Source organism: Olea europaea, chromosome 7 (genome assembly GCF_002742605.1).
Source record: "Olea europaea var. sylvestris chromosome 7, O_europaea_v1, whole genome shotgun sequence".
In the NCBI taxonomy this organism is placed as follows: Eukaryota; Viridiplantae; Streptophyta; class Magnoliopsida; order Lamiales; family Oleaceae; genus Olea; species Olea europaea.
The window spans coordinates 425,221-448,449 of record NC_036243.1 but is presented as its reverse complement, the minus strand read 5'-3'; the positions used below and the strand labels follow the sequence as shown (position 1 = coordinate 448,449).

The following is a 23,229-nucleotide window of genomic DNA, read 5'->3' as shown; positions in this document are numbered from 1 at the left end:
TCCAATTCATAGCATTACGCACTAAATTCCCCATCTGACTTAAGCATTGGAGGGACGATGAGAACACACATCGTTGCCTTTGTTTCAGGTAGTTCGTGTTCATCTAAGTTCGAAGTTCAAACATTCAATTCATGATCTATCAGGTACGATTTTTTGGTAGCATCATTGTCGTCGTCTATGGGAAGTGCTACCAAAAGCCATGGTTAATACACGTTCAGGTCTTCCTCCAGCAAGCTCATCCGTTCCAGACAACCCTTCCCCTCCCGAGGAATGCCATGTCCCTCAAGAAGAATCATTAGAGATGCCAGTGCCTCCCCGAGCCGTTGTATCCACTAGAGCCTTTGAGGAACTCCATAAGCAAGTTGCCGTATTAACCCAATTGTTGAGTTAGAGAAATTCACACCTGTCACATATTGCAACTTATGAAGGTGGTTTTATGGCAGAACTCGAGTCCCAAGCACAACTCATGATGATGGTGGGATTGGAACTTCGGGTGTACCGCAAATGGTCTCAGGCTCAAGGTCCGTTACAATGGACTTCGCTGAACTCCCTAGGATTATTCAAGAAGGGATAGTAGTGGGTATGCAACAAAATACTCGAGCAACAACATGATTCACACCCAACAGGCCGTTCACCCCAGAAGTTCTCTCATAGCCCCTTCCGGATAGGTTCAAGTATCCTTGGATAAAGGAATATAACGGGACAATTGATCTCATCAACCACCTCAATGTATATACGGATATCATGAATTTACAGGTCGCACCAGATGCGATGATGTGCAAGGCCTTCTCTCAGACTCTCACTAATGTAGCCAGAGATTGGGTTTCCACTCTGGAACTCAACTCTATTGCCTCCTTCTAAGATCAGGCTGATAATTTCTCTGCTTTCTTTGCAAGCAGCAAGGGAATCAGGAAGATATTAGCATCACTCATACAGAAGCGTCAAGGGCCCAATGAAACACTTTACAATTTCATGACCAGGTTCAATAAGAAAAGACTTCAAATCCTCGATCTACATATCACAGCTGCGGTCTCGACTTTGACATATGCAATAAGGTGTGAAGCATTCAAGATGTCCTTATCTAAAACTCCTCTAAAATGTCCTTATCCAAAACTCCTCCAAAGTCAGTAACTGAGTCGCTCACTCGAGCTGAGAAATACATCAACATGGAAGAAACCATGGTCCCAAGACGAGATATTTCATCATCAAGAAAGTCTGATCAGAAAAGGCCACGAGTCTAATCTACGACAAGATGCCCCTTGAGTCAAGCTAAGACAATACCCCCTATCAACATCCTTCATCTGCTTAAACACCATGAGATCCAACATTTTGATGGAGATCAAGGACTTGAAGTAGCTTAATTGGCCTCCTAGATTGCGGTCTCCATCCGATACTCATGACAAGAGCAAGTACTGTAATTTTCATTTAGACCATGGGCATACAACGGAGGATTGTTTTGCTTTAAAGCGTGAGATTGAAGCTCTTATAAAAAGAGAATTCTTGGGCTCTTACGTTAGTAATGATAAGTGCCCAAGGAACAGTCAGAATAGAGACAAGGTCCCAGAGGATCGGGAAAACAAGCAACCTACTGTAGGTACTATCAATATTATTGTTGGAAGGACAGCCTTCGAGGAAGATTCTAGCAATAGGCGCAAGTAGCATGCCAGGCAATCTCCAACCGTCTCAAAGACAGATCTTGATTCTACGGAGGACATCACTTTAGGGGCAAGTGACTTAGAAGGCATATCATTCCATCATGATGATGCTCTAGTTATATCAGCCATCATTGTCAACTTTGAGGTCAAGAGAATTTTGGTAGTCAAAGGAAGTGCTACTAATGTATTGTTCCATGAGGCTTTTGTTCAAATGGGTATCTCAATAGAATAGCTCAAGCCAGTTAAAACACCTCTCTAGGGGTTTGGAGGCGGAGTTATTACCCCAGAAGGTATCGTCAGGTTACCCTTAACATTGGGATCGAAAGGTAAGCAAGTGACGCAGATCACAACCTTTGAAGTTGTCCGTACTCCAATGGCCTACAACGCCATACTGGGAAAGCTGCTGCTTAATAGAATTCAAGCCATTATCTTAACTTTTCACTTAACTATGAAGCTCCATACGAGTAATGGGATTGGGTGGTTCGAGGAAGCCAAATAGTGGCACGACAATATTATGTGACCAGTGTCTGGAAGATCAAAGACGACTCGAGCTCGAGCCTGGAAGGAAAGTGAATATCGGACGAGAGCTTGATGTAGCAGTCATGGTTGAACTTATGAGTTGTCCCTCCCGAAATATTGATGTATTTGCTTGGAATGTCGAGGACATGCCTGGGATTGACCTAGAGGTAATAGTGCACAAACTCAATGTAAATTCGAAGCCAAGACCTGTCAAGCAAGGGAAAAGACAGTTTGCACCTGAAAGGTAAAAAGTCATAAAGGAAGAGATTGCTAAGCTTGCTAATGCGCAGTTCATTCGAGAAGTGAAATACCCTAATTGGCTTGCTAATGTAGTTCTTGTCAAGAAGGCTAATGGAAAGTGGCGTGTTTGCATTGACTTCACAGATTTGAATAAAGCATGCCCTAAAAATAGTTATCCCATGCCTCAGATCGATAATCTTGTTAACAGCATGTCATGTCATATGCTGTACAGCTTCTTGGATGCATTCTCTGAGTATCACCAAATACTCATGGCCGAAGAAGATCAGGAGAAGACATCATTCATAGCCGATTCAGCCATCTGTTGTTACATGGTCCTTTTGGACTGAAGAACGCAAGGGCGACATATCAAAGGTTTGTCAACAAAGTCTTGATCGACTTAATCGGAAAAACTGTTGAGGCGTACATACATGATATGGTGGTTAAAAGCAAGCAAGTGAATGACCATATCTCTGATCTTGAAGAGGTATTTGCCACACTGCGGTGGTACAACATGAAGCGTAACCCTGCAAAATGTGCATTTGGAGTAGCGTCAGATAAATTCTTGAATTTTATGATCACACATAGAGGGATAGAGGCTAATCCTGATACAATCCAAGCTTTGATGTCTATGGAGCCCCTTAAGTGCAAAAGAGACATTAAAAAATTGACAGGTCATATAGCAGCACTGAACAGATTTGTCTCCCGAGCAGTAGACAAGTGCTTTCCTGTTTTCAAATTACTTAGGGAAAATAAAAGTTTTGATTGGAATAAAGAATGTGATCTAGCTTTCCAAGAGGTCAAGCAAGCATTAACAACACTTTTGGTTTTTACCAAATCAGAGCCCGAGGACACGTTATTGTATTTGGCTGTTTCCTAGAACGCAGTAAGTAGAGTGCTGGTGAAGGAAAAAAGGGAAGGTCCGGCAACCTATCTATTATGTAAGAAAGATACTCCTTGATGCGAAACATGATACACACTTGCCGAACAACTTGTTCTGGCTTTGGTAGTAGCTGCAAGAAAGTTACAGCAATACTTCCAGTCACATCCAATCGTTGTACTCACCAACCAACCTCTTAGACACATACTTCAGAAACCAGACACCCCAGGAAGATTGTTGAAGTGGGTAATTGATCTTGGAGAATTTGACATAGAGTTCAGACCGCAACCCCCTATCAAGGCTCAAGCTTTGGCCGACTTCATAGCAAAACTCACCCTAAGGTCCCAAGAGGTGAAGGATAAATAACCGAGCATGACCTCAAAAATATGGAAGATCTTTATGGATGGGGCATCCAACAATTCAAGCTCGGGGACCAGTGTCATCATTACAAGCCCTGACAGGAGCACAGAAATACAATGTGCGCTCAGATCTGAATTTGAGGCCACTAACAATGGGGTAGAGTATGAAGCTATTTTCATAGCTTCGGAATTTGCTAAAAATCTCGAGCTGGAGCATGTTAAAACTTTCAGTGACTCACAGCTAGTTGTCGGGCAAATTGAGGGGTCTTTTGAAAGAAAGGATGAAAAGATGAATTTATATTGTCTAAAAGTACATGACCTTCAGAGGTAGTTCATCAGTTGTGAAACTTTTAAAGTAGCCAGGGCCGACAATGCCAAAGCTGATGAATTATCCAAACTTGTCTTTATGGGAGTAGATGGACTTGATAGAATAGTGCACATCAAGATGGTAACCGAGCCTAGCATAACTCAAAAGACAAGCGTCATGGATATTGATCATGAACCCTCTTGGATGGATCCGATAGTTGAATTCATAAGCAGTGGAAACCTACCATCTGATCCAAGGGTTGCCAGAAGTATCCGGTCTAGAGCTGCAAGGTACTGTATCATTGGGGGAATTTTGTTTCGCAGGAGTTTCACACTCCCTTATTTGAGATGCCTCAAATCTTCTGAGTCTCTTCAAGCCTTGACTGAAGTTCATGAAGGTGTGTGTGGAAACCATCAAGGAGCCCGAGTTCTTGCATATAAATTGATAAGGTATGGGTATCACTGGCCAAGTATGAAAAAAATGTAGCAAATTATGTTCAAAAGTGCGACAAGTGCCAAAAGTTATATAATATCATACATGCTCTTGCTGAAGAGTTAACTTCCATCCATTACTCAGCTCTTTTCAACAATGGAGAGTTGACATTCTTGGACCTTTCCCCTTGGCCAGAGGGCAATTAAAGTTTGTGGCTGTGGTAGTTGAGTACTTCACAAAATGGGTAGAGGCTGAATCCCTGGCAACACTCTCGGAGCCCAAACTCAGATCATTCATATGGAAGTCCATTGTATGCAGGTTTGGAGTATCAAAGGTCCTCATAACGGATAATGGGAGGTAGTTTGACAATCCACAGTTCAGAAATTTTTGTGCCAACCTTGGGATTGATCACCACTTAACACTTGACCTCTGTATCGCACCTGCAAAGTAATAACCTTGCTGAAGTAATAATCAGATCATACTCCAAGATTTTTGAACAAGAATTGGGGACGCGAAAAATAACTTGCCAGATGAGCTGCCTTCCATACTTTGGGCGTACAAAATTTCACATAAGACCGCAACTGGCGAGACACCTTTTATGTTAGCCTTTGGACTTGAAGCTACCATCCCAATCAACCTCGCAACGATAAAGAAGTTCGAGACAAATGTGGAGGAACAAACCACTGAACATCTTGACTTGCTTGAAGAAGTAAGAGAGCAGGCATCACTCAGAACTGCAAATTATTAGAACAGAATAGCAAGTACTTCAATAACAAGGTCAAGACAAGAAGGTTTAGAGTTGGAGATTTAGTAAGTATTATTTTTAAATGTTAAATAATTTTTTGTTTTATTAAAAATTAAAATAATATTAAAATAAGAAAACACCTTTTTAAGCTTTTTTTCGCCTAAGTCTCGCCTAAACTCGCGTTGCCCATAGCTTGGCCTCAATGTATCGCCACGGATTATGCCTTTTAGAACACTGAGTGCAGTAAATAAGAAGATCTTCATCACTTGGGGGTACACCAATGGTGCTAATTTCATCCGCAACAGTCTTTATCTTTAGTAAAAAAAAATCAGCAACACTCTTAAGTACCACAGGTCATTTGGGAAAGTGTATCCTTGAGGTGGATATTATGTAACTAAGACCTTTTGGCAATGATTCGATAAAGTCAGGACCAGGCATCATGATTTGTAGTAGTGAAGGAAATAAGATGGATGATTGATTTCGTTAGAAAGGCAAGAATAGGGAGAAGTAGTTACCGGTCTTAGCGCATTCAAGGCATACATGTAGGATTGGGAAGAGATACACCCTCGGTGGTGATTGTTTTAGGTGGAGTGGTAGAGGAGCCATTGACAAAATGAAGGAGATTGAGTCCACAGAGTACAGATGTAAATTGTGCTTTCCATGAACAATAGTTAGTAGATGTTAGCTTGAGAAAAATTTGAGATGCTGTGTTAATTTGAAGAAGAGAGGTTAGGGAAGAGTCGGTTGGTAACGTGACCGTGGAAGCACTTGTTATTATGGTTTCAGTAGACATAGGTTTGTTAGCTGTGTTATTTATGGAGATTCTAGAAGATTGACAAAAATTTTGCTCGTTGGAGAAGGGCTTTGATACCACGTAAATAGGGGAAAAGATAGAGATGAGAGAATTGAATGATTTGTATTTATACACACCTGATACAAGATAATAATACAAAGTAAGTGAGGATATGCAAGATAGTGATGCATGATAAATGAGAATATACAAGATAATGATACATGATAAATGATAATAATAATGCAAGTTATAAATCATCCAACAAACTTTTGGATGAGGTTGAACATGTTTTGATTTCTTGTGATTCAACCTTATCCCATACAGTTCTTTCCTCATATCTAATTTTTTGACCTATGTTGCTCAACGAATAAAGCGTTTTTTAAGCACAACCAAACTTTGTAATTAGTGCATTTCTGGTTAAGATCAAAATATTTATTTATAAGTAAAGAAGAAAAAAAACTTAATAATAATAATAATAATAATAATAATAATAATAATAATAATAATAATAATAATTGCGCAAATGTGTTTGAAAACAAAAATTACTTAAAAGGGAGCATTGCTTTTCCCATGCATCTATTTACGGCAAGGGATTTATTGTTCGACAAATGGCATTTCAGTCTTCAGAATACAGCCGTTGCAATCAAGAACCAACTTGTTGCTATATATTCAGCTTCTGATCAATCAGTGTTCTACATATCCAGCATTGAAGGCTATCAAGATTCTCTCTACTCAGACTCTCTTCGCCAATACTATCGAGAATGCGTCATTTATGGAGCCGGTGATTTCATTATCAGATTTCCAGCAACTGTTATACAGTCCGGTTTCATCCTTCCTCGAAAGCCATTGCCTGGACACGAAAATGTCATATCATCTCATAAGAAGTGCTTTTCCAGAGGATAATATAGAAAATAAAATTCATAACTTTATTATTAATGATAAAAAATTTATAATTTTATCACTTAAAATAACTAATATCATTAGCCTACAAAATTATGTATCAACAAATGAAGAATAGTTCACTCTGAAAGATTTGATAATATAAGTGCTTGTTTTGATAAAATTAAGATGAGATGAGACTATAATGACAAGGAGCAGTTAGTCCCCAAAATGCGAAGATTTTAATTGAATTATAATTATTGAGCCGTTATTTACATTCACGGTTTTTATATGTACATTCACTTTTAAAATGATAATTATATTATATTTTATTTTATTTTTTGTAAATTTACATAAATAGACATAGACGAAACTAACTAAAAATATATCTTTCTAAATTCGTCCACTAATATTTATTTTCATTAAATTATATTGGATCCTTTTAGAATTTGTATTTAACTAAAACACAAATATTAATCATGAGATATCCTCTTCAACCGAAATATAAGATGAGCATTTTTCTAAGTGTTAGCACTAATCATTAATTACATGCAAAAATTCTGTAATAAATTTGACATACATAAACTAATGAGCTGCAACGTAGAAGATGCGAAGTAATGTAGGACCAAGGAGCAAAACTTGAAAAAGGAAAAGGAGAGAAGAACTGACAAATAGAGGAGGTAACTACTTTGGAGGAAAGAGATAAAAAAGGGACTATATGGAAAAGCAAAAGCAGATGATGGAAAGAACCTGTTGCTTTTCCTTCATGACAATTGACATACCATTGGAAATTAAACTTGATTCATGAATGATGAAAAAAAAAAATTGATACATGAATTAGTTTATTTAATATTCATGCATTTATTTAAATCATGTATCCAAATGGTTCTTTGTATCCTATTATTCATAGTATGTAGGAAAAGTCATTAATTAGTCTATTAAGTTCATACAATTTATTTGGGATCCATTGTACCTATAAAAGGCCTTGTATTTGAGACATTTTATAGAGTTAAGCCATAGAATACAAATATTTTTTAGAATTCTTTGAATTTTTCTCTCTAGTTTTTCATCCCATAATTTTTTATTTCCAACAAAGTGGTATCAGAGCCATTTCAAAGACGAATAGTTCATTTTCTTTTGTTGTTCCCAAACTAACAAAGGAAAATTATGGACATTGGAGCATACGCATGAAGGCGTTGCTTGGCTCACAAGAGGCATGAGAAGTTGTAGAGAAAGGCTATGATGAACCAAAAAATGAAGGAGCTTTAAGTCAAGCTCAAAGGAATGCCTTGCAAAGGTATTGCAAGTTAGATCAACACGCTCTCTCTATTATTTACACGGGCTTAGATGAAGCCATATTCGAGAAAGTTACGTCCTCTACAAAAGCTAAGGAAGCTTGGGAGATTCTCGAGAACAATTTCAAGGGAATTGAAAAAGTGAAGAAGGTGCACCTTCAAATCCTTCATGGAGAGTTTGAATCTCTGCACATGAAAGAGTCTGAATCTGTCTTTGACTATTCCACTAGAGTGTCCTCCACTGCCAATCATATGAAGTGGTACGAGGAGAATATTGCAGAAAGTCATGTCATTGAGAAAATTCTTAGATCACTTGAGTCAAAACATGAGTTTGTTAGTATTGCCACTGAAGAGTCTAATGACTTGGATACCATGACCCTTGATCAACTCATGGGGCCCTTGCAAGCATATGAAGAAAGATTGAAGAAGAGAGGAGAACATGTAGCTCAAGTTCTCCAAACGAATGTCTCCTTGGGAGGTCAACTGAAAGAGCAAGGACGATCTCAAGGAAGATGTCAAATTCATGGTCGAGGTCGTGGTCGTGGTCGCGGAGGAAATTATGGTCGTGGTAATGAAAAAAATGATGAAAAACAAAATTTGAATAATGAAGGATCAAGCAATCACTCGAGAGGATGAGGGCGTTGGAACTATGGCTCCAAAAGAGGTGGCGAAAGAAGATATGACAATTCCAATGTTCAATGTTACACTTGTCATAAATATGGTCACTATGCTTCCGAATGTAGGAATGACACTACAAATAATGAAGAGAGAGTGAATTATGTTGAAGCAAAGGAAGATGAAGAATTTTTGCTGTTGTTGGCAACCAAAGAAGAAAAGGATAAACAATCGTGGTATCTTGACACCGGTGCCGCCAATCACTTGAGTGGCAACAAGGAGTTATTCTCAATAATAAATGAGTCGGTAAAAGACAACATTGTTTTTGGAGATGAAACTAAAGTTCCAATAAAAGGCAAAGGCGATGTTCTTATTCTTGCTAAAAATGGAAGTCATCTTTTGATTTCTCAAGTTTATTATGTACCTACCTTGAAGTCTAATATTTTGAGTCTGGGACAATTACTTGAGAATGGCTATGACATTTACTTGAAGAATCGTTGCCTTTGAGAGATTTTTTTCATAAACTGATTGCAAAGGTGCCAATGGAGAAGAATAGAATGTTTTTACTCAATGTTAATGTTGACCATCCAAGGTGTCTAAAAGCTTGTGTTGAAGATAATTATTGGCTTTGGCACTTAAGATTTGGTCATTTAAATTTTGATGGCTTGAAGACCTTGACGAATGAAGAAATCGTGAATGGGTTGCCAAAAATTAATCATCCCAATCTACTTGGTGAAAGATGCCTCATTGGTAAGCAAACTAGAAGAAACTTTCCAAATGAATCCACCTCAAGAGCAACAAAGCCACTCCAACTTGTCCATGCAGATGTGTGCGGGCCAATCAAACCACCTTCTCATGGTAAAGCAAATTATTTCTTACTGTTTATTGATGATTTTTTTCGCAAGACCTGGGTTTATTTTTTGAAGACGAAAGATGAAGTTTTTGGAGCATTTAAAAAATTCAAAGCCCTTGTTAAAAATGAGAGTGGCAACTCAATCAAAGCATTAAGGACGGATCGAGGTGGAGAATTCACTTCCAAGGAGTTTAACAATTTTTGTGATACCAATAGAATTCGGCATTTCCTTACAGTTCCAAGATCACCGCAACAAAATGGTGTTGTAGAGCGGAAGAATAGAACCATCCTCAACATGGTTCGTAGTATGTTTAAGAGCAAGAGTATGGAGAAGGAGTTTTGGATCGAGGCTGTTGCATGTGCCATGTATTTGTCTAATCTTTCCCCGTCAAGGAGTGTTCAAGCCATGACTCCAAGAAAAGCTTGGAGTGGTAAGAAACCTAATGTTTCTCATTTACGTGTTTTTGGTAGTATTACCTATATTCATGTGCAAGATGAGAAGAGATTAAAACTTGATGAGAAAAGTGAGAAGTTTGTTTTCATCAGTTATGATGCAAACTCTAAAGGCTACAAGTTTTATAATCCTTGCAATGGAAAGATTTTTATTAGTAGAGACATGAAATTCGACGAAGGAAGTTCGTGGGATTGGAATGTTTCGAAAAATAAAGAATACGTGATTTTTCCTTTCCAAGAAGGAGACTCTAGCCAAAATGCAAGTGAAGATGCCACTCCACCACATTCTCCTGCTCCTACTCCTCAATCTCCTCATGATAGTCCTTCCAAAGGACCGAATCGTATCAGAAATCTTGCAGAAATTTATGAAGAAAGTGAAATTGTTGATAATCCATCTTTGTTTTGTCTCTTCGCTGACATCGAGCCATTGAACTTTGAAGAGGCAATGAAAGACAAGAAATGGAGGCATGCAATGGATGAGGAGATTCGAGTAATAAAAAAGAACAATACACGAGAGCTAGCCTCTTTTCCCAAAGAGCAAAAAGCAATTGGCGTGAAATGGGTGTACAAAGTAAAGAAAAATACTCAAGGAGAGGTGGAGAAATACAAGGCAAGACTTGTTGCCAAAGGTTATAGCCAAAAGCATGGCATTGACTATGAAAAGGTCTTTGCCCCCATTGCTCGCTTGGAAACCATTCGATTAATCATTTCCTTGGCAGCTCAAAATAAGTGAAAAATTTATCAAATGGACATCAAGTCCGCTTTCTTGAGTGGATACCTTGAAGAAGAAGTGTACGTTCAACAACCATTGGGTTATGTTGTCAAGGAGCATGAAGATAAAGTTTTGAAGTTGAAGAAGGCGCTATATGGCTTGAAGCAAGTGCCTAGAGTATGGTATAGCCAGATTGACAAGTATTTTCAAGATCATGGATTCATCAAATGTCCACATAAGTATGTTAGTTACGTTAAAAAGGATGCATTTGGAGGTTTTATGATTGTATGCTTGTACGTTGATGACTTGATTTTCACCGGCAACAATGAAAACATGTTTGATGAATTTAAAAGAATGATAGCTCAAGAATTTGAGATGACTGACATTGGGCTCATGTCATACTACCTTGGAATTGAGGTAAAATAAAATGGAGATGACATTTTTATTTTTCAAGAAGCTTATGTAAAGAAAGTTCTTGAAAGATTCAAAATGCAAAATTGCAATCCAGTGAGTACTCCCATTGGGTGTGGAACAAAGATTTCAAAATATGACGATAGCACGAAAGTGGATCCATCTCTCTATAGACAGTTTGTTGGAAGCTTGTGAGATATTTAATTTGCACAAGACCCGATATTCTTTATGGTGTTGGTCTTGTTAGCCGTTATATGGAGGCACCAACTCTAACTCACTTGGAGATTGTTAAAAGGATACTTCGCTACATTAAAGGTACCCTTGATTATGGCTTAGCTTATTCTTCTTCTACAAATTTCAAGCTTCATGGTTATAGTGATAGTGATTGGGCTAGTGATATTAATGATCGAAAAAGCACCACTGGATTTTTGTTTTTCATGGGTAACACCACTTTCACGTGGTGTTCAAAGAAGCAGCCCATTGTGACCCTTTCTACTTGTGAAGCTGATTAGGTTTCCACTGCATCATGTGTTTGTCATGCCATTTGGCTACGAAAATTATTGGAGATGCTTCATATGCCTCAAAATGAAGCTACACCAATTTATGTTGATAATAAGTCAGCTATTGCTTTGGGTAAATATCTTATGTTCCATGATCGAAGTAAGCATATAGACACGAGATTTCACTTCATTAGAAAGTGCATTGAGACCAAAAAAGTTGAGCTTGCTTATGTGAAGACCAATGATCAAGTAGCAGACATTTTCACCAAACCATTGAAGAATGATGATTTTGCAAGATTGCTTACTTGGATTGGAGTTATCAAGATGGAATCAAGTTTAAGAAGGGGTGTTGGAAATTAAACTTGATTCATGAATGAAGAAATTTTTTTTTTTAATTTGATACATGAATTAGTTTATTTAATATTCATGTATTTATTTAAATCATGTATCCAAATGGTTCTGTGTATCCTATTATTCATAATATGTAGGAAAAGTCATTAATTAGTCTATTAAGTTCATACAATGTATTTGGGATCCATTGTACCTATAAAAAGCCTTGTGTTTGAGACATTTTATAGAGTCAAGCCATTGAATACAAATATTTTTGAGAATTCTCTGAATTTTTCTCTCTAGTTTTTCGTCCCGTAATTTTTTATTTCCAACATAGCAATCCCAAATAGAGTCGTACAAAATAAACGGGTATTTAAAACATAATTTTATGATCTAGAATAATAACTAAAGAAAAGAGGAGAAACGAAAGAAAACAAGCACAATCAGCTGCCGGACCAACTGATTTAGAAAGAGACATATCAACATATTCAAGGAAGTCCTAAGTTAGCCACATGCGCTACAATTTACATACGTTTTGTAATATACAAGAGCTAATCTATGATGTTAATAACACACAGTTATGATGTGCCATGTGGATGTTGTTCCCCTTTGGTCTGACTTTTGATTGCAGTTGTGATATCTGTGACAAAGGTCAGTGAGAAATTCTCAACAAGAGGTGACATTGGGACTGCAAACATTGTTTGTTGTCAAAATACAATGGGGGATGAATATAGTATTAATTTTTTAAAATTTTGAAGTTGTATTAGAGATGTATTTAGAATGGGATTAATAAACAAAATTTATGTGGGTTTATAGTGTTTAAATGAATGAATTTAATAAGGATAGTATTGGAATGCGATGTGGATGAAAATATTAATTTTTCAAAATTTTAATATGAATAGATATAGAGTGAGATGAATGCATAACAATCGTGAATGTATTTAGCGGTTCCCAAATATTATAAATGTGTTTAGTCTATACCTAAATGTTAGTTGCTTATGAACCTTCTTTTCCATGTACATTGTTAAGCAATTTGTTGTCAAATGACATTCCTAAGCTATGATGTTATTCAGTTTTAATCTTCAGTGGATTTAGTCAAGTGACTGAATAAAATTATAACACCATAATCGAAATGAAACGACCCAAAAGTTAATTGGGTCATTTAAAGCAACCTAAATATTTTAGTGTTGCTCATGGCCCAACTTGCTTTCTTGGATGGCAAAAAATGAGAGACTTTACTTGGTAGCCCATTTGTATACTTATTGGGCCTCTATTCCTAGTTGTTAATCTAAAGCTACTTATTATACTTGGACCACTTGACTTAATATATTGGGTCTTTCTCTCCCTTTTGCAAGAACCCATCCTAGCCTCTTTCTCTGTGACTCTCGGCCATTGCATTTTTCTTCTACACTTTTGTCTCCTTTTAGTTTCTACTTCCTGTGGTGATTATATATGAGATATTGTATATCTTTGTGGTCTTCTAAGTGAACTATCTCTTTGGAAACCGAAAGTGGAAGATTGATTATTGTCTAAGGTCGTTGTTGTCGGATTGTGGTGTTTTGGTTGGAAAAAACTAAGCATGGGCCAACTTTGTTGATCAATATACACTCTACATCTAGTATCAAAGCGTGGGTTGGTGAAATCTAGCAAAATTTTTGGCCAAAATTGAAAGAAAGGACTGATTTATTCAAATAGGCTGAATCTGAAATCTTTAATTACTCTCAAACCAGACCTCTGTTGGACAAATAGAGGTTGGACCCATACTTAGCAGGCCAAGGCATCTTTGGAGAAGATGTCGCGTGGTGGAGGCAGCAACAACAGCGCTTGGGACAGCTTTCTGATGAGATTTTTTATGCTATTTCACTTATTTTAACCTCCTGAACGTACTGATGTGTTTGGTTTAGTGTTTCATGTTACGTAGAGAAAGTTGGATGATTTTGCCCCAAGACATTAATCTACGTTTGTGGCTAATTGAAATTGGCACATTTGTTGAATCTTTAGGGTGAATAGTGGTGGCCCTAAAGCAACAAATTCGCATATCTCCACTTTATGGACTCAGATAGGTCCGCTTTGGTAAATTAGCTTTTCCAACATTAGCACGTCATCGTGTGGGGTTGACAATAGTGTTGTGGTTGCCATGAAAGGGCAACATTGCCTGTACTAGAAATTAGGATTACTTGCTATTAACTGTCTGATAGAGTATTTATCTTTTGGTTAAATCAATGTTTCGTTCTTAGTGGTATAATTGTTGTGTAACTGGTTCTCGATTAGACATATCCTTCTTGTTGCATTGTTACTTTCGCTGCTTATTAATTTTTTTAGAATACTGAGACCTTAACCGTTCAAACATTCTCTTGATCTAAGACCACAAGTTTTACAAGACCCTATGAATCTAGAACGAGTACACTGTCTGTGACCTCTAGGACTACTTTATGTGATTTGACTGTGTTTTGTGCATTTTTGGCTGTTCTATGAAAATGACAACTCACAACTTTGATTTGGAAATCTTTAACGAAAGAAGAGATTTTTCTATCTAGCAACAAAAATGAAGGGTATTTTAGTCCAATAAAAGGTTTCAAAAGCCATTGAAAGCAATTTTTCAACTAATTTTTTCAAAAGAGCAAAAGGAAGAAGCCAATGAGCTTGTTTATACCTCAATCATTTTACACTTCTATAACGTCGTTTTCAAAAAGGTAGGTAAACTGAAAACCACCAAAGAACGTTGGAAAAAATTGAAAGATTTGTATTTGCTAAAATCTATACCGAATAAACTTTACCTGGTTGAACGTTTCTTCAATTTTAAAATGGATCTTTCAAATGATCTCGATGACAATTTAGATGTGTTTAATAAATTGGTGCAAGATATCGTTAATTGTGATGAAACTGTATCTAAAACTTACAAGGCCATAATCTTACTCAATTATATTCCTGACTTTTATAAGGAAGTTAAAAATGCTATCAAGCATGGTAGGGATACTTTAACACCTAAAATTGTCATAGATTCTCTTAGGAGTAAGGAGATGGAAATTAGGGCTACAAAACATGATAAGAGAAGTGGTGAGTTATATATGATGCGAGGTAGAACTCAGTTTAGGCAAAACAATCGTGATGGATACCAAAATAGTGGTGAGTCGAGTAGTAATGGATGGAAGAAGAAAGGCAATGATAGGTCTAGATCAAAGTCTAGGACTAAGGATAGAAAATGCTATGGTTATGGGAAAACAAGGCATTTTGTAAAATATTGTCATAAGGAGAATGGTAAACTAAAGGTTAAAGAGAGAGATGAGGTTAATGTGTTATCATCTACTTCCGATATAGATAACAGTGAGGTCTATATGATTACAAGTCCCGTTGCATACACTGTTAAATTGAATCTAACTGCTAATTCCCACAAGCATGATTGGATACTTGATTCTGGTGCATCTTTTCATGTGACATCTGAAAAGAATTGGTTTGAAAACTTTCATGAATCTAATACTGGGCATGTTGTGCTATGTGATAACTTTGCCTTTACAATTGCTAGAACTAGTGACATAAATATGAAATTTGACACAGGCTTTGTGTACACTTTAAAGGACGTTAGATATATTCCTGAATTGTCTAGTAATCTGATTTCAGTAGGAAGATTTGAAAAAGATGACTTCACTGTAAAATTAGAAATGGAATGCTAAAAATGATTAAGGGTGCATTAGTGCTTGTTTGGTAGAGATTTTGATAATTGATTTTTTGACCATTAGAGATAAAGTAAGTCCTACATATGAGAGAAAAATTCAAAAATGACGATTGGAATAATGAAATAACGGTTAAAAAATTAATTTTAATTGGCTTAAAATCTGTACAAAACAAGCACTTATTCTCTATTAAGGGAACTAAGAAAAACGACATTTACATAACTACTGGGAAAGTGATTAGACGTTTGAACTCTTCTATCTCTTTCCAAGGTTGATCACACACATACATAGCATATTGGCTTGCACACATAGACATTAAGGGACTTAATCTACTTAATGGAAAAAGTGTATTTGATAATGACTGAGTGTCTGATTTGTCATTCTGTGATCATTATGTGTTTGGTAAGCATCATAAAACATCGTTCTCCATTAGTGTTCATAAACCTGAAAGCATACTTGAATATGTGCATTCTAATCTGTGGGGGCCCGTAATCCTACATCTGGTGGGAATAGGTATTTCCTGTTGATTATTGACAATTACATTATAAAAGTTTGGGTCTATCTTTTGAAAAATAAATCTGAAACTTTTCACAACTTTAATAACTGGAAGGGACAAATGGAAAACCATACTAGCAAAAGGATTAAATTTTTAAGGATAGATAATGGTCTAGAGTTTTGCAACACTGAATTTGACAGTATGTGTAAAGAAAATGGAATAACAAAACATAAGACGGTTCCTTACACTCCCCAGCAAAATGGGGTAGTGAAAAGGATGAATAGAACCATACTTGATAAAGTGCGTTGCATGATATTAAATTCCGATGTCCTAAAGTCGTTTTAGGGTGAAGCTGTTATGACTGCTTATTATTTAATTAATTTGACTCCATCTGCTGCTTTAAATGGTAATACTCCGCATGAGAGATGATCTGGTAAATTGAATGATTATTCTATGCTTAGAACTTTTGGTTGTGTTGCTTTTTCTCATTAGAGTGAGGGAAAACTTGAACCTAGAGCTAAAAAGTGTGTGTCTTTCTAGGATACCCCGAGAGTGTTAAGAGTTATAGGTTATGGGATAGAAGCCAAAAGGGGGTTAAGATCATCGTGAGTAGGGATGTAACATTTAACGAGGGTGATATGCCTTGTCTTAAAGGCGAAATTGAGCCTGAGTAAAACTGAACCAGGTGAAGTGAGTATCGATTTAAGGTGAAGTTAGAAAAACTTAGCACATCTGTTCTTACCACTCCAAATGAGGTGGAGACTCAAGTTTAGGAACCTGAGGTGGAGTATAGTAACGAAGTAGTAATAGAGGAACACATTAATGAAGAAAATCATCTAGCTAATTACAACTTAGTTAGGGATAGAGAGAGGAGACAAATGAGAGAATTTAGGAGGTTCGGATATGAATCTGATCTAGCTTTCGCCCATGCTAGTTACGTAGAACTAGTTGATAAAGAGCCAAAAACTTTTGAAGAGGCAATGGATAGTGATCAATCTAAAGAGTGGCTTAAAGCGATGAAAGAAGAGATGAGTTCTCTAGAGAATAAGAGTTGAGAGCTAGTACTTGGACCTAAGAATAAATTGACCGTTGATTGCAAATGGGTATTTAAGGTTAAGAAAAGTACTAGTAGTTCGGAACCCTTAAGGTTTAAGGCTAAGTTAGTGGCTAAGGGCTACACATAGAAGGAGGGCGTTGATTATAATGAGATTTTTCACCTGTTGTTAAATACACTGCTATTAGGGTCATACTTGCATTGGTTGCACATTTTGACTGGAAACTTAAATAACTTGATGTAAAAACTGCTTTTTTACATGGTGATGAACAAATCTTTATGAATCAATCGAAAGGTTTTAAGGACAAACTAAAACCTAATCATGTGTGTTTTCCTAAAAGGTCCTTGTATGGTTTGAAACAGTCACCTAGACAGTGGTACAAAAGATTTGACTCTTTTGTACTCACTATAGGGTTCCAAAGAAGTAAATTTGATCATTGTTTTTATTTTCAACACAACGAGGTTGATAATAACTATCTGTTTTTGTTGCTCTATGTAGACGACATGTTTTTGATTAGTTCATCATCTAAGTGGATAAACAACATAAAAGAAAATTTAAGTGGTGAATTTGACATGAAAAACCTAAGTAAGACTAAGAGAATTTTAGGCATGGAAATTGAAATATATAGGTCAACTTCTGCCTTTTTTTGCATCAGTCTCCATATATATCCAAGGTGTTGAAGAAATTCGATATGAATAATTGAAAACCTATCACGTTGCCTCTAGCTAATCACTTAGTTTTATCTAAAGAACAAGCTCCTTATAATAAACGTAAATTAGAATACATGAATAGAATTTCGTATTCTAATGTGATTATTTCCATAATGTATTTGATGGTTTGCACTAAATCAGATTTAGGTTTTGCTGTTAGCACCCTTAGTAGGTATATGTCTAATTTAGGTCTTGAACATTGAGAAGCCTTAAAGTGGCTATTAAGATACTCTGAAAGGTACTGGTTACATAGGTCTAAATTTTAGTGCTAGTAAGAAGACATAAAATTGAAGGGTTTTATGGATGCTGACTATGCGAGAGATAGGGATGGTAGGAAATCAACTTCCTCTTACGTGTTTACCTTATTTATTTCTTATTTTAGTTGAAAATCATAGTTACAACACATTATTGCACTATCTACAACATAGTCAGAATATATTGCTACCACTGAAGCAATTAAAGACTCTCTATGGTTTAGAGGTCTACTTTATGAACTATGTGTCTTGAATGATTATGTGGTAGTGTATTCGGATAGTCAGTCGTCTATACGTTTATGCAAGAACCCTATTCTTCACAAACATACTAAACACATTGATGTTAGACTATTTTTTATGAGAGATATGTATCTCAAGAGGTGGTAAGACTTGAAAAGGTCTACACACAATACAACCCTTTAGTTATGGGCATGAAAGTGCTACCACTGGTAAAGCTTAGAAGTTGTAAGGATCTTCTAAACATTGGTACAGATAAATGATTTTCAATTTTATTGGTTTTCTATTAGAGGTGTCACTAATGGGAGACATTTTCTTTTTGCAGGTCCTTCGACACTAAGGCGGAGGTTGTTAGGCAATTTATTGTCAAACGACCTCTCTGAGCTATGATATTATTCGGTCTTAATCTTCAGTCAGTTTAGCCAAATGATTGAACGAAATTATAACACCATAATCGAGACGACACGACATAAAGGTTAATTGGGCCATTTGAAGAAACCTAAATATTTTAGTATTGCTCATGGCCCAACCCGCTTTTTTGGATGGCCAAATATAAGAGACTTTACTTGGTAGCCCATTTTCTACTTATTAGGCCTCTACTTGACCCAATTGTTAACGTGATGCTACTTACCATATTTGGGCCACTTGACTTAATATATTGGGTCTTTCTCTTCCTTTTGCAGGAAGAACCCATCTGCGCCTCTCTCTCTCTCTCTCTCTCTCTCTCTCTGTGACTCTCGGCCATTGCATTATTCTTCTACACTTCTGCCTCCTTTTGGTTTCTACCTCGTGTGGTGATTGCATATGAGATATTGTATACCTTTGTGGTCTCCTAAATGAACTATTTCTTTGGCAACCGAAAGTGAAAGCTTGGTTATTGTCTTGGTTTGTTGTTGTCGGGTTGTGGTGTTTTGGTTGGAAGAAACTAAGCCTGGGCCAACCTTTGTGATCAATATACACTCTACATACATAATCTATTCCATCAAAGAGACAAAGTCGGGACCTCCTAATTAGCGCTCCGAGTATCTAGCATTATGTACAAAATATTACTTGAAAAAACATGTTTAATTGTAAAGAGTTTTTAAATGAGAATGAACTAATTCATTTTTTACATTTGGAAGCCCACATTTCAATAAAAATGAGCAACTAATTTCTCCTTTTACTTACTTATTTATTTATTTATTTATTTATTCTTATTTCTATTTTTTTAATTTTTGTTATAAATATAAATACTTTTGACTTAATATTTATGAGGCTCGAAATCCACTCAATTGAGGTACCAGGCTGGGATTTTGAAGGAGTTCGACAGGTATGTTTATGAGGTCGAAATCCACAAAAATACTTCTTTTGAGTTAATGAAAATTTTAGAAATCCATGAGTTGTTGGGATTACTTAAATTTTAATGGAATTAATTAAAATTTAGTTGAAAGTACCTAATTTTTTGTGAATTCTATTAAAATATGAGTTGATGACACCTAGAAATAAATTGCTATAATAACATTCTCATATTATTTCAATAGCAATCCCAAAAATTAATTAATTAATTAATTAATTATTAATGAATATCATGGGAGGATAGTAGCTGGAGTTTCTAACGTTTCAATTTATTGCAGACTATACCTCAGATTTTTTTATTTTTGTATCTACAATCTCAAATCTTTCATCTTGATTGCAACTCGAGAACATATGGATAGAATCTGTCCATTCCTATGTTAGTTGACCAAAAAAAAAAAAAAAAAAAAAATTTAAAAAAATTAAGTGAAAGGAAAATTGTAAATTTACATTTCTCTCGTAAATTATTTTTTTTTAAAACAAAAATTACTATTTATCTTCTTCCCCTACATGCCACCCAATTAAATCCATCTATCCCCACCTCTTAAAATCGCCGCCATGACCCTCCCACCTGTCATCGCCGCCACATGTGGTAGATTGGTTGGTGGTATGCATGTTGTGGCTCTGGTAGGGGAGAAGGTGGTGGCGACAATTATTGGAGGTGGGAAGGGTGGATTTGATTGGATGGGGGTGGGGGTTTGGAGAAGATGAATAGTAATCTTTTTTAAAATTACTTTATGAGAGGAATGTAAAATTAGAATTTTACCCTTCGCTTAATGGGTTAAAATGAGTCAAACTTTTAATTTTTTGGTCAACTAATGCAAGAATAAATGGGTTCCTTCCATATGTCCTCCATTTGCAATCGAGATAAAAGGTTTAGAACTATGAGTGCATAAATGAAAGATTTAAATATAGTCTGCAAGAAATTGAAAAGTTTGGGGACCATCATCAACAATTTTGATGCTCATTTCATTTGACTGTAATGCTGTATAATGCTAATTTATTGAATGATTCACACAAAACAGATAGATGCTCATAAATTTTGGTATATATAAAATTGGTTGTTGCCTTGAACATTCTCATAAAATACCAACACAATCTGCAAAACAATGGCCTTCTTCAATAAATTGTTCCTTATTGTTATTACAATGGCTGCAGACATTTTTGGGCTGTCTCAAGGTAAACTCATCAAGTCGGGATGTGAAATTCAAGCTCAACTCATTTATGAACAATCAGTTCATTCCACCATTCATGAACTTTCAAGAGCCTTCAAAGATTTTTCCCAGGATGGAATTCTTCAAAGACTTGCCCGAGATAAACCAGCGATTTCAGCATTGGAAAGTTGTCGTGTACACATTTCTGTTGCACTCTATAAGCTCAATAATTCATTAATATCCCCAAGTGAGTCCTCGTTGGATTCGACAATACTAAATGATATTAAAACCTGGCTGAGTGGTGCAGGTGTTAACCTTTATACATGCATTGAGGAATTTGATGGAGAAATAGACAAAACAAGAAATCTTGCCGAGGAAAAACTGAACAAATCCGTTGAATTGGTAAAAAAGTCTCTTCAACTCACAAAACAGCTTAACACTCGTATAAGCTCAACGGATATTCCGAAGTTATCAGATTCCAAGTTTTTGAATCATATGAACCCTAATCTTGTAGTGGCAAAAGATGGTTCTGGAAATTTCAAAACAATCAGCGATGCCCTAAATGCTGTCCCAAATTACAGTAGTAAAAGGTTTGTTATTTATGTGAAGAAGGGTGTTTATTTTGAAAGAGTTAAGGTTGAGCTTAGTAAATGGAATGTCATGATGTTTGGTGACGGAATACACAAGACTGTTGTTTCTGGCCATGCCAGCACGTCCGACGGATTGAAAACATCTTTGACTGGAACTTTCTGTAAGTTTCTATAACATTATCCTTTTGCATCCTTCTTTTTCCCAAATTTCTATAGGCTTGATTTATTGCAAAAGGATTTCACCACCAACATCTGAACCTAAAGTTTCAGAAAGTACTCAGCTCTTTTGTTAAGCCTAGAACGATCTCGGGGAAATGTATAATCATATCCATCATATTTTTCCTATATAGATCACCATAACAAGTGTTAGAAATATCTACAACTTTCAGCATCTGATGAACTTTTTTTTTTTTTTTTGGGCATAATTCTTTAGATTCTTTGCAATCTTGTATATAAATAGATCTTTGCGTAAAGATGTCCATCGTATCAGTCATATTCACCTTATTTTCTATTCTTATTTCCGTAATAATTTATTTTATATAAATTTTAAAATTTCTTTCTACTTTATTGTCAGCTATATTACAAAAGATTCGGCTAAAAAATAAAGCAGCTTTTGAGTACAGCCAGATATGTGTATTAGAGCACGTCTGGAAAAGCTTAAAATATTTACTTAACATACTTAGAAGAAATATATATATATTATTTATTTATTTATTTATTTTTCTCTTCGCAGCTGTTTATGGCAAGGGGTTTATAGCTCGAGACATGACATTTCGGAATACAGCTGGTGCAATCAAGAAACAAGCTGTTGCCTTATATTCAGATTCCGATCAATCAGTTTTCTACAGATGCCGCATTGATGGCTATCAAGATTCTCTAAATCCACAATCCATGCGCCAATTCTTTCGAGAATGCTTCATTTATGGAACTGTAGATTTCATTTTTGGATTATCAGCCACTGTTATACAGCACAGTCACATCTTTATTCGAAGGCCATTGCCTGGACAAGAAAATGTCATAACCTCTCACTCGAAGTTCCTCCCAGAGGACTATACAGGAATTTCAATACAAAATTGCATCATTCGAGCGGCCGAGGACCTCACCGGCGTCAGGACTTACTTAGGCAGGCCTCTGACTGATTTCTCTATCGCGGCGTACTTGGATAATTTGATGGATAAGTTGATTGATCCACAAGGGTGGTTGCCGTTCAACAACAATACGCCTCCACCAGAGACTGTAATATATGTGGAGTATAATAATTGGGGCCCTGGTGCAACAACTAGTAGTAGGGTGTATTGGAAAGGTTTAAGAATTAATCCTCCTAGAGTGGAAGCTAGTAGATATACTGTGAGGTCTCTTATTAATGGAGAACAGTGGCTCCCGGCTACAGGAGTACCTTTTAAATTAGACCTCTAAATGCAACTTATTTCGAAGTTAATATGCTTATTACAGTAAAACTATATAGTTAATCACCGATTCTTAATCCAGGTTTGAATTGTATCACAAAAATTTATTTTGTTCGACGTTAACCATTTAAATTTCATTACAACCTTCGCCCACTTCTATCGAATACACTAACAGAAACCTCTTGTGGCGCACCAAATGTTCGTACAAAATTGATGCAACTAATTATCTAATTGGTGGTCAATCAATTAAATAATGCAATGGGTATACAAAATTAATCAAAAAATGATTTAGTCTTGAATTTAACACAAATAAACAACAGGGTTCATCTTGTCCAATACAAAAAAACAA

The 23,229-nt window shown here is 36.2% G+C and overlaps 3 protein-coding genes across 3 annotated transcripts; all 3 read left to right on the top strand.

The window, feature by feature from the left end:
- The first annotated feature begins 3,663 nt into the window (after window positions 1-3,663).
- On the top strand, window positions 3,664-5,137 carry LOC111397623. The gene is made up of 4 exons (XM_023024627.1): window positions 3,664-3,977; window positions 4,080-4,406; window positions 4,534-4,746; window positions 4,891-5,137. Exons 1-4 carry the CDS (start codon window positions 3,664-3,666, stop codon window positions 5,135-5,137), a joined length of 1,101 nt encoding a protein of 366 aa, XP_022880395.1.
- A 1,360-nt stretch (window positions 5,138-6,497) lies between these two features.
- LOC111397622 lies at window positions 6,498-8,737 on the top strand. Its single transcript, XM_023024626.1, has 2 exons — window positions 6,498-6,750; window positions 8,067-8,737. Exons 1-2 carry the CDS (start codon window positions 6,498-6,500, stop codon window positions 8,735-8,737), a joined length of 924 nt encoding a protein of 307 aa, XP_022880394.1.
- Window positions 8,738-20,878: 12,141 nt separating this feature from the next.
- LOC111397621 (pectinesterase-like) lies at window positions 20,879-22,890 on the top strand. Its single transcript, XM_023024624.1, has 4 exons — window positions 20,879-21,635; window positions 21,691-21,747; window positions 22,049-22,105; window positions 22,208-22,890. Exons 1-4 carry the CDS (start codon window positions 20,879-20,881, stop codon window positions 22,888-22,890), a joined length of 1,554 nt encoding a protein of 517 aa, XP_022880392.1.
- The last annotated feature ends 339 nt before the right edge of the window (window positions 22,891-23,229 follow it).